The following is a 16822-nucleotide window of genomic DNA, read 5'->3' on the forward strand; positions in this document are numbered from 1 at the left end:
CCGCCTCTCCTGCACTGTCCTCAGGTTTCGAGGTTGTCGACATTGAATATATAGAGACACCGGACCTGCCTACGTTCTCACCGGCATGCAACATGGCAGTCCAATTCAGAGCGCGTGGTTTATTCGGACTTGGCCTTTTCAACGTCCCGCAGCTCGAAGAAATGTATGCAAACACGATTACAGTGGCGAGTCCGCCTTTTGCAGTGGCGAGCAATGAACCGTCTAGGAAAGGGGGGGAAACGAGATCACGACGTCCCGCGCTCCAACGTCTGCCCGTTCCTGTTGCGGAACTCGCAGAGGCAGCCAGATGTCCCAACAAAAAACGTCCCAGCAACAAGGCTAGTCCTGGTTGCGATCGGTGGTGGCCCGCAAATGGCCAAGTATCACAGCGTGTTGGCCTCGGGATAATCAATGTCTCGCAGATGTCAAACCCATCTCCCCATTCGATGGTTACAGCGCATTCCCGCAACGTCGGAAGAGGACGTACGCCTCGGTCAAACTCGTTCCTGGGCTGGCTGAAGAGAAAGATTGCCTTCTTACGTCATGCTAGAGCTTAGAGTCATCGGGTCATAACGAGGACCACAGGACGTACGCGAGCGGGCTGAGGTTAAGGTTTGTCTGATTTTCTTTTCATCTCGTTGTCTCATATCCATCCTAACTCCGTCTATAGGTGTAGCAGAATTGTTGAGGGGGAGCTTAGAAAGTCATCTTATCCGGACCAATGCAAGCTGGAGGACATTGGCTGGACGCGACAGCAAAGAGGTAATAGGCATTCCTTGTCATCGAGTGACTCCCGAGTATTGACACTGATCAAACAATTTTGGCAGGATGCTATCCTGTAGGGTGACTGGTTTCCCTTTTTTTAGATCATGTAGTCGAGCAGCGGGCCGTGATTGTCGAGATGGGGCTAGATGCCATTTTATCGGTCGTTTCCAATAGCGTCGAGCGGCGCCGTCGAGGAGCTGGATGCCTTTTCATCGGATGTCTTTTTTTTGCAGGTACGGGCGGCGGGAAGCGATCGTAGAGGGGCTGGCCTCCCTTCTTTTAGATTGTGTCCCCGGGACGAGCGGCAGGACGCAACCTTCAAAGAGGGCTTGGCCGCCCTCTTTGTTGGCCGTCGCTGCTGAGACGGGTGGCGGGATGTGATCGTCGAGGTGAGGCTGGCACCCCATCTTGTCGGTTGTGTCCCCAGTGCGAGTGGCGGGTGTGATCGTCGAGGAGGGGCTGGCTCCCGTTCTTGTCGGTTGCGCCCCCGGGCGAGCAGCGGATACGATCGTCGAGGAGGAGCTAGGCTCCCTCTTTGTCAGTCGGTATCCCCACTCGCGAAAATATGGGTCCCATTAAAAGGTTGCATGCACACGTATGTCAACTGCACGGGTGGCTCCCGTGCCCACTCCACCCTTGCCAAAGGGTTGGGACCCACTCACATAACGTAATGACAGAGTGACCCGGTTGGGGTCTGGATCTGGATGTATGTCCTCTTTGTCACAGTTTGTTGCTTGTGTGAGGGGTGGGGTGGAGTGGGGGAGAAATTGCGGATTAAGTCCGACTTTCTATCTTCCACTCCTCCCCGTTGTTTTTTCGCCATTCTCTCTGTCTCTCCCCATTTTGTTACACTAATGTTCCCTAGTTTTCCGTGCTTTTTGAGTGCTCAATATGCTGGTCTCGACGAGACGAGCATACTGAGTCAAAGGTTGTTCAGTTGGCCCAACGTCTGTTCTTCTTTTGTCTTTCGAACTCTTCGCTAATGACACTGTCTTCCCATATTTAGAGTGTATCAACCCTGGCGCTGGCATTACCGCCGGACGACGGCGATGTCATTGACCACTCCCGACGGGCGGGCCGAACTAAAATTTATCTCCATATGCGTACAACGTTCTCAACGAGCGAACGGCGCCTTAGGTTCTCGGGACCGGACCACTCTTTCCGTTCTCCATGTCACGCGGTGCACTGCTAATTGCATTCCTCTATCCCCTCTCCTTCTCAATCGCTGACTCTCATCTTCACTTCGCCTTGCGCCATTCTTGTTCCGTTTTGTCGCACTTGCGTTATATATTATGTATCTCAGCGCGTTCCATCCTGTCCTGTTTCCGCTGTGTCAAACGAACAGTGGGGAGTTTACGCTAGACGCAGGGGACTCTAGATAATCGATAATATTACAGGGCACGATGCCCTCGCTTTTATACTACGGTACATGCACTACTTTGCGTAATAAGCATAAGGAGTCATGTGAGTGATGCCGGTTTGCATCCGCATGGAAGTTAGCGTGTCCGCTACCTTCGCCGAATCGTCCGAATATGATATGTTGCTTAATATTGCAGTCTTAACACTCCCCTTCAAGCTCTAATTATCTCGTCCGAGGTTTAGTATTTCAATTAGATGCTTGATTTGTGGAACGTAGAGTGCTTTTGTTAAAACGTCCGCTGCTTGGTTTTCCGTCCGAATATGTTTTACGTCGATAGTTTTATTTTGAATGTAATTTCGCACGAAGTCTTTTTGCAAGTCGAAGTGCTGCGTTCTTGCACTATAAGTCATTTCTTCTGTTTTGACTTGCTCTACTGCTGCTTGGTTATTGCAGTGAATTGTTATTGGTGTCAAGGTAGTCTGCAGTACTTCCTCGACAAAATGTTTTAGCCAAATGGCTTCTTGTGTTGCTCGCGCCAGCGCTTGCAATTTGCCTTCGTAGACGCTTAATGGTACCAAATCGCTGCTTTTGCTTGACTATGATATGGTTGCTTTTCCTATTTGGAATGAATACACTAGTATTGCTTTGCTTCCTGGCGTTATTCGTCCGTCTGCATTACAGTATCCTTTAGTATTTTGATTATTATTTCTGCCAAGTTTTAACCAATAATTGCTGGTTCCTTTTAGATATTGGAAGCAATGTTTTGCTGCCTGATAATGTTCTATGTCCAGATTGTTTAGATATTTTGCTAGCTGACCAGTTGTATATGCAATGTCTGGTCTCGTACAATCTGCTGCATATTGTAATGAACCGACCATATTCATGTATAGTATTGTTTTCATGAATTTTTTGTCTTTGTCCATGTTAAGATAGGTTATGCTCAGAGGGAATCACACAGTATGGGGGTTCAGTGGACTCCGCTCTCGTTCGTTGTAGGTGTGTGTCAAGTTCCGTGAGTGTCATTGTCTGTTGATTGAGTAGATATATATACTATGTAGCTATGTCTCGGGTACGTCCGTTGCTTATATGCGTCATTCCATATATATGCTATTTCCCATATATGTTAACACTCCCCTTCAAACATTTATTAGTTCAATAATATGTTTGTTTTGTGATTATTTGATTATTTGATTTGTAGTTATTTTATTTTTATTTTTAGGGGTAGTTATAGTACTGCTACTGCTCCCCTTCAAACATTTATAAGTTGGCCAGACTCATAAAGTGTTTGATTTACAGATCATTCCAACATTTTTATTACAGTAATATTATATCTGCAATGTATGTCTGTGTGTCTGTATTATATTTGCTTGTATATCTCATTTAATAATATCATTTGTATAATGTAAATGTGTCGTTTGTATTGTATATTTTAGTCCACTGTGTGTTAACTTTGTGTGTTGTTAGATATTTATTAAGTCCGAGTTTTCATACATTATTGTGTCATTAGTTCTGTACTTTGTTTGTTGTTATATTATTAAGTTGTTGTTTGTTGTCATGTAGTCAATTTGACATGATTAAAGTTATTCAGAGTTAATCCAAAGTTCATACATAGTTTACTATTCAATAACAGTATTGTTTTTCACAATAAATTGCTTGAAATCATTATTAATGTCATAAGTGCTTCAGAGACCTGCAGAATCTCATCAGCACTGTGTAAGATTGTAAATGTGTGTGTTTTATTTATTAAGCTAGCTTTTTGTTATTCAATCATAATGTTCATTATTCACTTGTATTGCTTGTTAATTAGTAGTAAAGGTTTACTAGTAGATGTCTTTTAATGTTGTTATTACTATTGTTGCTATGATGACCTCTATTCATCATTACAGTCTGTATTTGTGTGTTTGTATATACAGTAAGCACTCAGTAATAATTGATGATAATTCTATACACAGTAAGCACTCAGTTATTGTCTGATATTTATGCCTTCAGATGGAAGCATTTATACTGTTCATAGTTTATAATATCATTATTATGTTTAAAGTGCTAGACTGCTTCATACTGAGGTTAGTAAGGTTTTATACTAACATATTCTTTGTATTTTTATTTGGTATCTGACTGTGTACAGTTCACAATGTGTCTAAGTGTGTTGTGTATGTTATATCATACATGTATTGTTTTGCTGTGTTGCTTCACAATGTCATTTATGACTTTGTATATCAATATTATACTATTGTGTACATGTTATTCATTAATATATTGTTCCAAACACATTCTGAGTAAACTTACAATCTGCTACATTGTTTTTGTGATAGCTAATGTATTTTTACATTGTATATTGATCTTAAATAATATATGTTGTGTGTTAATATTGTTTATTGCTGTAATAATAATGTTATGGATGATCAGTCCAAATAATGTGCTACCATTTTTGTAACTCATTGTTTATTGAAAGTATTTTATTGTAACATGTTCCAGATATAATTAATATATTGAATTATGTTTATCATTAGCATCTCATACATTGTTTAGTAATTATAATACTATTTGCAATTGTAATATTAGTTGAGTGTTCTGTTCAGTGTTTTATTTCCTTATTTAATAAGTTAGATAGAGAACTGTATGTCTCTTATCCCTCTTATTCACTTAATTCATTGTTCTATATGTATACTGTTTAGTATTTATTTGATGTATTTCATACATCTGATACTGTTTGCATTAATATTCGTCATACAATATTAGCAAGTGAATTGTTTGTATGATAATTGATTATATGGTTGTGTAGAATTAACAGTGTGTACTACATAATTTTTTGCATACCATTTCTGCTGTATCATTCAGTTAATGTTTGTATTATTGTATAGATACATTATTTATCCTTTTTATATATGTTCCAAAGTATTATTCTTGTTACTCATCACTTTATTCATTATATATAGTATGAATTGATGAATTATCTTGTTAAATAACATATTATTTGTCCATATTTAGTTTATTTTTGTATTAAACTTTGTTATAATAATTTTATTATTATACTTATTTCTTTCAGTAAGTATGTGTGTTTGTTTCATCATGTGTTTTTTTATTTATTTAATATTTGAAGTTCAATCACACATTGTGTTGACTTTAGTTTTTGTTCTGATTAACATTATTTTGCATTGTGTTGAGTGATTAATGTTTTGATCAATATTATACATTGGTTCCACTACTTATTGTTTTAGAATCAGTAATAAGATTGACATTTCTGCATCATGAATATTCATCTGTTCATATACAGTTTTGTGTTGTGAACATTTACACATGTGCTGTAAAGAATACTTTGGAATATGTGCCATTTCTAGACTTTATTATTATTAATTTATTAATTATCCGTTTGAATAACTTTTATAAGCATTGAAAATGTTACATAATGTATAATTTTTATATTCTTTAATAAGGTATTTTGTGTTTGACAAATTTGTCGGATTCATCACAGATTTCATTTAGTAACATAGTTAATATGTCTGTATTAAGAATTCAATGTTTATTGTTAGTGTGTATATTGTTCAATCACTCCTCTTCAATTTGAGAATGTTATTCTTTGAGTAATTGACAAGTAGTGTAAGTACATAAGTACATTGTTAATTTCTTTTTGTGTATTTGTAATCCAACAAGTAGTGTTAGTACTTTGTTGTTTTAATCATTTTGTTTAAACATTATACTGTAACATTGTTTGTGTTTGAAAATAAGTATTAAGTATTATTGTGTATGTGTTGCTTGATTACAATGTTAATATATATAGATATTATCTCTAAAACTTTGTGCAAATAGAGATAAATATATATATTATTATTATATACTTAATGTCTGCTGTTTGTTTTATAAATTTTAATGTGTTGTTTGTAACATGTCTGTAACATTTATATTAATTGTAAATAGACAGTTTGTCTATTATCATTCTCCAGCATAATTCTGGGCATTCTACTACATTTGCAGTCTTTGTGAGTGTTATAGAAACTGTGAGTTTCTATGATTATACATGTTCACAGTATGTTTTTATTTAAATTATTGTCTGTAATTATGAATAAATATCTTTCTACATTAAAAACATTTAGTTTATAAGTAAGTAGTTTGTTTCTGTATAATATTATTTGTTTAATAATATCATAATAATTATTTATTTAGTACTACTAAGAAATATCTGTATGTTTACAGTTGCAACATTGGTTGCATGTCTATTCATATATCTCTCTGATAGGATGTAATAGATATGGTTGTGTCTACTTTTCTTTATATATTATAATATTATACTGTCTGAAATAATGTCTTAAATATTTTATTTATTTAATCATATTATATTATGATTGCTTTTGTTTGTAATCATTATAATAAGTGTGTCTGTAATAGTTTTATTCTTTTATTTGTTGTACTAGCTGTATTAGTATAGTACTTTACTTGTATATAAGCTTTGTAGCTTCAATATAAGTTTATTTATACTTTGTTAAAGTATATCTACATTCTGTACAAATAAAATGTTTTGTTAAATTGTTTTAGTAATAGTAGTAATATTACTCTTCTGTTTACTGTTACTATACATTATTATTATACATTTACACAATCATATGTGTAAGGCATTGTTCTTTGTTTATTAACTATAATTGTGTACTTGTTCCTATACTATAGTTACTATAATGTGCTTTGTAACTTTATTATTATTATTATTATTAATTTGTTCATAGATAGTTTGTATGCTTTCATAAGCTGTATTAGTGTATAGATATTGGATGTCTTAGATATCAGATGTATATCTGCTAACTTCTTTATCTTATATCTGACATGTCTAACATATCTAAGACATGTCTTACATTAATTGTTTGGCTGTAATATTACTATATATGTTATTATTTGATTTATACTATAACATATGTACACTCATTGACAGTGTCAATCATTTGTACTATTGTAATGTTAATAGTAAATGAGTAGTGTTTGCTTTCTCAATCCTTCTAACATTTGTTTTAACAGGTGTAGCAGGAGTGCCCCAAGTACTCTCTCTTATTGAGACATCAAGCAAGTATCTACCTTATATACTACATAGTGAAGTCCGATAATCCGAGACATTCCAAGTGTAGTAATTCTACATAAGGCAATTAGGGATTTCCTAATCCAGAGCACAATCTAATACTCCCCTTCAAGCATTAATTAAGAACTAAGACTGTATGCCTAATAGTTTGTTTAGATGCTTGATCTGTAGGACATGGAGAGCCTTCATAAGGATGTCTGCTAATTGGTTCTGTGATTGAACATAGCATACATCAATGTATTCGTTTTGAATGTAACATTACACAAAGTCTTTTTGTAAATCAAGATGTTTAGCACAAGCATTGTACATTATTTTGTCAGACTTTACAGTCTTTATTACACCTTGATTATTGCAATAAATTGTAATGGGTGCTGATTCAGTCTGCAGTACTTCTTCAGTAAATCGTTTGAGCCAAATGGCTTCTTAAGTAGCATACACTAGTGCTTGCAACTCTGCTTTGTAAACAGATAGTAGTACTAGGTTTTGCTGTTTGCTTGACTAAGATATGGTTGATTTAGCTAATTGAAAGACATAACTGTTTATTGCTTTATGTCCTTCTGTCATTTGTCTATCTGTATCACAATAGCCTTATAGTTTTAAGGCGTTTGTGCTTCCAAGTTGAAGCCAACAATTTGTTGTATATTTTAAATACACAAAGTAATGTTTCACTACTTTGTAGTGATACATTTGGGGCTTTTGTAAGTAGTGCACTAATTGCCCAGTAATATAGGATATGTCTGGCTGTGTGCAGTCTGCAACATATCTTAACAATCCTACCATATTCATGTATGACATTGTTTCATTATTACTTTCATTTGTATTGTACATATTGTTTGTATTGTTAGATAGATCTATTCCAGGAGTAATAGGTGTTCATAGTGCCTTTTCGTTTTTAAAGTAGTAACACTTGATTATACTTTCAATATAATGCTTTTGCCATAAGCTAATCATTCGTTGAGGTCTATCTTAGCTTATTTCAATACTAAGTAACTAATGTATTTTGTTACTGTCAGTAAATGTAACGTGTTGTCTTAATGTATGTTTAAATGCTGTTATTATAGTAATAGTCTTGCTAATAATTGTAATATTGTTAACATGCATAAATGTTACAAGAATTGTTTTATTATTTTGTTTCTTGTAAAATACAGTGTAATCATAATTAGCTCATTCTAATCCAATCTTGAGCAGTAGTTCAGTAATCTTCTTGTACTACTGTCTACCTACTTGCTTCAATCTGTATAATGCTTTATTTAAGTGTAACGCCTGTCCAGGTTTAATATCTGTAAGTAGCCTACCTGGCAGTAGTTTCACATAAATGAGTTTGTCCTCATTTAATTCTCTGTAAAGATATACAGATTTTACATCTATCTGATGTATTTTGTAGTTCTTAGATACTGCCTAAGATAACAATAATTGTACTGTTGATAGTTTTGTTACTAGGGCAAATAAGTTGTCAGAATAGAAGTCTATTCCATTCTTTTGAGTGTATCCTTACACTACAAATTGTGCTTTGTATTTGTCTATTCAGCTGTTAGCCAGTCTTTTGATTTTATAGACAAATTTCGTTCCAATTACATTTGTATTTGTAGGGGGGATAGCATATATCCACACGTTTCGTTGTTGAAGTGACTGTATTTCATCCTTCATAACTTTGATCCATTGTTCTTTGTCTATACATGTTATAGCATTGTAATACATTAATGGATTGTTATAGACTTTGTTAAGGAATTCATTAAATTCTGTTAGATACATAGCTAGGTTTATATTGTCTTTGTAATTTAAACCTATAGTTTGTTTAACCAGTCTTTACTCTTGTGTAGAGCATTGTATGACAGGTTCTTTATCTTTATTATTGTTATTAGGAAGAGTTTCATCATTGTTTGATGTATCATTATTATGATTATTCTCCCCTTCAATCCTAGACATTGGTTTGTCTATGAATTGTACATTGTGTTTGACAGTAATTTTATTATCATAGTACACTAAGTGACCTTTACTGTTGTTATCATAACCTAGCTATCATACATGTTGGCCTCTAGGTTGTAGTTTATGCGTTCGTTCGTTCTGTATGATACAATATACACTGAATTCTTGTATATTATCTATTTGATAATGTTCATTATACTGTTTGTAATATGGTGTTGCAAAATTAATAGCAACTCTCAGTGTTCTGTTATAAATAAACGTTTGATATTGTACTGTATATACCCAGAATTTCATAGGTAACTTTGCTGATAACAGACACATACGTACACTGTTAAAGATAGTCTTATACATACGTTCTGCAACTCTGTTCTACTGTAGTGTATTGTGTACTGTTAATCTATGTATTGTTTCTTGACTTTCAATGTACATAGTAAAGTCTTTACTTAGGAACACTGTATTGTTATCACTTTAGAGAGTTTTAACTCTTATACTGTACTGTGTAAAGAGTCTCATTATATACTTTACATATTCAGTGAAAGCATTACTTTTATACTGTATAGGTAGTATAGTTACCCATTGTGTAGTGTCATCTACAATGGTAAAAAGATATTTGTACTTGCTGTAAGCTTGTACTAGGGCAGGTCCCCAAATATCAATATGGAGATGATCTCTATAGGATTGTGCAAGAGGTGTTGTTTGTATTTTTGGTATTTCATTGCATTGTATGTTTGCTTTGATACAATCTGTACACTGTGCATTTTTATTGTCTGTTATCCTTTGACTTATAATCTCAGGATACTCTTGTATGAGTTTGCACAAATAATTGAAATTAACATGACCCATTTGTCAATGTAAATCAACAATAGTGATTGCATTAATAGATTGTTTATTATGATGAGAAACTATCATATACAAGTTATTTTGTACATGTATTTCACCAATCTTTGTATGAGCAGGAGAATAAATAATACATTCATTGTTTGTTTTTGTTAAAACATATCCTGCTTTACATAATAGTACTTCACTAACAAGCATGAAGTTCAGATTAGGATGATAGTATATGTTTTGTAGTGAAATCATATTCACCTTAGTATGCTCATTGGCTTTGTCTCATAGTTTTACATTAAATGTCATCACTCTACTTTTGCTAAGTGTGAATGACAATTTATTTGTAATTGTAACATTTATTAGGGTCAAGTTCTGAACGTTTGTAAGACAGAACAAGTATGGAGTAGTGTGTACATTTGTACCAGAGTCCAATATATCAATACAATGTATTAGTTCAGTATCATTATAACATATTGTGTTGATACATACGTTTGAATCATAATTAAACTCCTTAATGACTTCTTTTGTATTGTCAAATGAGTTCATGAAGTTGTCTACTTGTATAACACTATCCTCTTGTACTTTGAATGCTGAAAATACATCGGATTCAGCAGATAGAGCAGATTCAGCAGATAGAGTGGATTGAACAGGTAAGCTGCTAGAACTTGATACTGAGGCTTCTGCAATTGCAGACTCTAGCATTAGTGTTTCATTAACATCTTTAATGAATACTGTTTTGTTATTGTCTCTAATGAATACTACTGTATTAAGTACAGGTTGAGACAGCATAGTAGTAGTAGTAGAAGCAGTAGCTGTTTACCTATGCTTTTTCTTTCAAGCTTCCATTGTTTTGCTTGTTAGAGGATTTTAGCAGTCTTTTGACATATGCCTGTACTTATTACAGTTGTAGCATTTAACTTTATTGTAAGGCTTTGTTTTGCCTTTAGTTACACTTTTGCCTTTTGTTTGTAGGCTGTCTTGTTCAGTATCTTGTTTCGTTTGAGAGTACTGAGAATAATACTCAGTATATGTGTTTTGTAATTTGTGTATCAACTTAGCTGGCATCAGAATGTCTTTCTAAGCTGCTGTAACTGTTGGTAGTTGATTATAATGGGTAATCTGCCTGTCTAGCATTGTTGCTACCCATCTATACTCACAAGGAGTAGCAAGGTTAATTGCTAAGATGTATGTATCATTATTAGGGGCTTTATTATGTGTAGACAACTGTCTGTAGATTTGTTCAATGTTGTCTAACGTCTTATCAAACTGTGATACATGCCCTTTTACTGTAAACAATGTAGATATGTCTATAGCATGTGTCATTGTTGTTTGAACATTGTATTGTTCAGAAAGCACCTTCATGAGACTTCTAACACTTGTATGTGTTGTGAAGTTTGTATAAATTGTATCAGTTATCATTTTCATTATACAGTGATACAAAACATTGCCTGTATGTATGCTAGCATCATTAGAGGAAGGGGGATTGTGCTCTAGATGGTTTAAGAGTATCATAGCAGCAAGTGTACTGTGTATACACAAGCATCATATCTTGTATCCCTTCACACTAGCCAACTTTTCCATTCCCTTAAAGAACTTTGTAACATTGGAGTCCTTCATTGTAGTGTTAACAAAGGTATACATTGTAGACAACATCATAATGGGTTTGGGGGGAGAGGGAGGTCTTGGGCTTAGTGGTCTAGCAGGAGGCAAAGGCGTTCTGCAAGAGCAAGTGTGTGGGGGCATTCAATGGGCACCAAGGCTCATAACCTTTTAACAGGTATAGTAGGAGTGCCCCAAGTACTCTCTCTTATTGAGACATCAAGCAAGTATCTACCTTATATACTACATAGTGAAGTCCGATAATCTGAGACATTCCAAGTGTAGTAATTCTACATAAGGCAATTGGGGATTTCCTAATCCAGAGCACAATCTAATAATTTGTCTATAGTATAATCAGTTATTTATAATAACATAATCTCTGTAATATTATAGAATATTTTAGTAATTAAATGTTACAGTAAGTAATACTCATTGTAGTTTCAACACTGCCTGTACAGATTGAGTTATTACTAGGCTGATAATTATAATCACTAAGACAATAATCATATAATGTTTAGGTTGTGTGTAGTATAGTAGATTGTGTGTCTATAGTGTATTTATTTGTGTTTAGAATACTTAGACAGGTGTGTCAAGTTCTGCATCATAGTATACTGTGTGTATGTATGTGATCTGTAGAACTGTATAGAGTATAGACATAGTAGAGTGTAGATAAAGTGTAGGCAGGGAGCACAAGGCTTATAACCTGTTAAGATAGGTTATGCTTAGAGGGAATTATACAGTATAAGGGTTCAGTAGACTCTGCTCTCATTTGTTGTAAGTGTGTGTCAAGTTCCATGAGTGTTATTGTCTGTTGATTAAGTAGATATATATACTATGTAGCTATGTCTTGAGTATGTCTATTACTTATATGTGTCATTCTATATATATACTATTTCTATATATGTTAACAGTCCAATAAATGCTTTATTATTTGTAAGTGTGTACCTGGTTACATTAGTGTTTTTAATATTGGTTCATTTTCGAATCCAAATTGCTGAATGATGTTTTCAATATAATGTATTTGTTACAGCATTATTGTTTTATTCTGAATTAATTGAGTGATTTCTATGCCTAGTAGCCAATGTATTTTACTACTGTCCAAAAAGATAATGTATTTCTTTAGACTGTTTTTAAATGCCTTTATTACTGTATCATTTATTCTAATGATTATTATGTTGTTAACATGTATGAAAGTGATTAATACTACTTTATTATTTTCTTTTCAATAGAATACTGTATACTTGTAATTTGTATGTGTTAATCCTATTTTTGTTAGGATATCAAGTATCTTTTTATACTATTACTGTCCTACTTGTTTTAAGTTGTATAGTACTTTGTTTAGTTTTAGCACTTGACCAGGTTTTATATTATGTAGTAGTTTATTTGGTAGAGGCTTTACATATATTTGTTCATTACTGTTTAGCTCTCTGTATAGATACACTGATTTAACATCTATTTAATGTATTTTGTAATTGTTTAATACTGTCCAGCTTAACAGTAGTTGTACTATTGTTAATTGTATTACTAGTACAAATAGATTGTCTGAGTAAAAGTCTATTCTGTCTGTTTGAGCATATCCTTGTACTACAAGTCTAGCTTTGTATTTTTCAATATTTCTGTCTGCTAATTATTTTATTTTGTATACAAATTGAGTTCTAATAATATTTGCATTTTTTGGTGGGTAAATGTATTCCCAAGTATTTCAAGATTGTAGTGATTGTATTTCTTTGTTCATTACTTTGATCCATTCTAGTTTATCACTTCTGGATAATGCTTTGTGAATGTTTATTAGATTGTTTTGTATTTTGTTTATATGTTTGTTAAATTCTGAAAGGTGTATTACTATGTTAGCATTGTTTTCATTGTAATTTAATCCTTTCAATTGTTTTGTAGGTCTTGTTATTCTTTGTGACCTTCACAGTTTGTTTTCTATTTGTTTGTCTGATTGTTCATCTGTCTGTTTGTCTAATTTATTATTATTATTATTCTCCCCTTCAATTTGAGATTTGTCAATAAATTAGAGATTTTGTTTGATTTTTATTTTGTGATTGTGATAGACAATATGTCCTTTACTTTGGGTGTTGAACCTAAGCCAATGTCTGTAAGTCCCTTTTAGTTATAGTTTATTTGTATTTTCTAAGTGTATTATACACTATTGTCTGAAAGGTTGTAAGTTATTAAGACTATAATTTTTATTATATTACATATAATATAGTGTTTTATAATTTATTACTGATTTTGGTGTTCAATTATGTATATAGTGTTACAATCTGCTACTCTTACACTCTCAGTTCTGTCAGTTCTATACCCTTCTGTACCAGAACTCAGGACTTCTGTTCCTCAGATGTACTGTATATAGACTATATACAGAATGATCCTTATAGTAGCTCCTACTGTTACTCCTTTCTACCTTGTTACTCCTTTCCTTTGTCCACCCCTCTATTCTTTGTTCATTCTAAGGTCTTGTCAGGATTGTAGGATTAGACCTATTTCATTTTCTTTATATCTCTGTCAGTTTTGCAAAAAAACCAACATTGTTACTGGATTTTCATAATCCTTAACATCTCATCTATTGTTCTACAAAGTTTTATAGAGATTGTATTAGTATTAAGTGCAGGAGAGAGCTACAGAGACACAAGGTAGTGTATACAATTATAACACAGCCAATCCATTCCTTGCCTAATGTGGTAACTTGTACCTCTTTTGTGTAATAGTCTCTTAGCCTATATTCTTTAATGTGTAACACTCTGTTAATTCTTCCTAGCCTCTAATGTGCTTGTTAGCTTTACAATATTTGTTCTTGTTATTTCTTTGATCTTATTCTCAAGTTTCATTCCTTACTTTACTCTTGTTATTTAGTTATTATAAAAAGCAGTCTGTAGATACAGTAGTTCCTTAGTTTTTTTGACTCTTCTTGTATTCCTACTTGTTCTCCTAGTATAAATCCTAGCTGGTAGCTTTGGGAATATAGTTGGTTTAAGGGCTGCAGGTCTACATTTACAGTTTAAGAGTACTATCAACCTAGAGAACACATCTCCTCTAACATAAGAGTCAAAAAACTCATCTCTACCTTAATACTACTCTTAGTCTGAGCTACTACTCAATCAATATCCTCCTAGTCTGAAGCTACTACTTGACTACCCTCTCTATCTGATCCTACTCTCTTTTGAGTCTGAACTACTGTTTAATTTGTTTCCTACATATAGTTAGAGCTACTACTTGACTTTCCCTAACTTGAGCTACTACTCAGTTACTCCTCCTGCTCAATCTGCTCAATCTGCCCAATCTGAGCTACTACTTGATTGGTTTGCTTAAGCTGAGCCACTACTTGTTTGAGTATTCCTTACTCCCTTTATAAACTTACCTTTTACTTTCTTAAAGAACTATTAAACTGATTTACTATTCTATTAACTCTATATTGTCCCTCACTCATTTGTTACTTTATTTTTCTATTATTTTATACTCTATTCTTAAGGTTGTATTACTGTCATCCTTTACTCTCTTTCACTCTTTTGAGTTTGTGTGTTGTCTTTACAATTTGCATAGCTACACTCTTTTCTAAATGCTTTTTAACCTACTACTTATAAAGCTTAATCTCTAGCCTTTGTTTACTGGTTGACTAAAGCCTCTCTTAAGTAGTAACACCTTTAGGGACCTTACAGTCTGAAAGTCCAGTATTGTCTTACAGCTATTTAGTGTTATTAGATAAGAGTTACTAGATTGTACTTAGAACAAAGTACATACAAGTAGCCTAAGAGTTTTAAAACTGAAAGATCAAAGTTACTTAAACAGTAAACTAGTTGAAGGAACATTTCCTAGGACTTATACATTGTTCATAATCATTCACACTAGCCTCTAACAAAGACCCAGACGTTTTAAAGCTTACTCAAGTATTTGAAAGAGTATTTAGTGCTTTAGAAGTTGATTCATTAGAGCTAGCCTTAAGAACAATGTCAAATCCTTTAGGAAACTCTCCTACACTCTCTTACAAGCTTGTACAGCCTTAGTAAGATGTATATATACACTTAGACATGAATTCAGTCTCTCAATTGATTACAGAAGCTACCAGTCAAGCTGTTATAATAGTAATGTGTTATACTCCTACTAGAAACCTTAGAAAGATTACTACTACCTCTGGAGAGTACAAAGGAGGTAAGGATTATTAGGACTTTAAAAGAGAATGTCTCCTATATATCCTTACTAATAAAAGAGCCTTCCATAACAGTAAAAAGAAGATACTCTTTGTACTTTCTTATTTAAAGGAAGGGACAACTACTGTATAGACAGAAAATTGGGTTACCTAAAACACAGACAATGAGGGTGAAATTCTTTGTACACAATTGTTCTAAGAGTTTATAGAGTAACTAGGACAATCATTTGATGACCCTAGTAAGAAAGAAACTACTATCCAGAAGCTTAGACAACTTAAGCAAGGAGATTACTCTACAGATGTTTTTTTCTAACAGTTTGAGATTCTTAAGACTAAAGCTAGACTAAGTAGTAAAGTATATGACTTTATATTAATTGATCTACTTTAGTATACTTTTAATCCTAAAGTACTTTGTCAGTTAATACACTTATTACTAGTCTCAGGTACTTATAATGAATGGAAAAAGTATGTAATTCAGATTGACAATAATGAAACTTGACTCAGAGAGACTCTTACACACAGAGGACTCTATAGTAGTTAATCTGACAACTTTTTACACTTTAATCTTCCTAACAAGGCTTACAACTCTTCTCAATCCAATCTTACTGTGTATTCTAAAGCTCTAAATGTATAGACAAATTCTTAACCAACCTTACATCCTTTCAGATTGACTCCTAATAGAAAAACATTCTTAGGAGCTAGAGAACTAATAGACATCTCAATTAACAATGTTAAGAAAAATTGAGCTTGTTACATTTGTGAAGAGAATAGTCACTTTGTTAGAGTTTGTCCTTCTCAGTATTAAAGAGTTAGAATGATTCTCAGAGCTATAGGACTTAAGGAGAGGTTTGCTTTTACAGAGGCAATACAGGAATTAAAGGAAGGGGACTTTATAGATGAAGAATCAGACAAGGAACAGATTACAGAAGAGGAGTCTTTTGTCAATCCTTAGGTATAGATACTGTATTGTTTGAGGAAGAGCTAGAACAGAGTTATTGTCATGTAAATAATTGATACTAGACATCTGAATCAAATATAGACAATTATTGTTTGTATTATAACACTATAGATAGTAAAGACTCTTATTTCTTTAATGAACCTATTAATTCTGAAGTCTGTAAAGAAGGTGGGAAGG

At 33.6% G+C, this 16822-nt stretch overlaps 1 protein-coding gene across 1 annotated transcript; it reads right to left on the reverse strand.

The window, feature by feature from the left end:
• Nucleotides 1-285: 285 nt before the first annotated feature.
• FOMMEDRAFT_16754 (uncharacterized protein) lies at nt 286-1303 on the reverse strand. Its single transcript, XM_007262258.1, has 3 exons — nt 828-1303; nt 671-762; nt 286-612 (listed from the first exon to the last, which is right to left on the reverse strand). Exon 1 carries the CDS (start codon nt 1170-1172, stop codon nt 975-977), a length of 198 nt encoding a protein of 65 aa, XP_007262320.1. The 5' UTR covers nt 1173-1303; the 3' UTR covers nt 286-612; nt 671-762; nt 828-974.
• Between the last annotated feature and the right edge of the window lie 15519 nt (nt 1304-16822).

The sequence above is a fragment of the Fomitiporia mediterranea genome (assembly GCF_000271605.1).
Source record: "Fomitiporia mediterranea MF3/22 unplaced genomic scaffold FOMMEscaffold_1, whole genome shotgun sequence".
Lineage (NCBI taxonomy): Eukaryota > Fungi > Basidiomycota > Agaricomycetes > Hymenochaetales > Hymenochaetaceae > Fomitiporia > Fomitiporia mediterranea.

What these genes read in the sequence shown, in the direction of transcription:
- FOMMEDRAFT_16754 (XM_007262258.1), bottom strand. Translation starts at nt 1,172, where the DNA reads ATGGGGTGCCAGCCTCACCTCGACGATCACATCCCGCCACCCGTCTCA.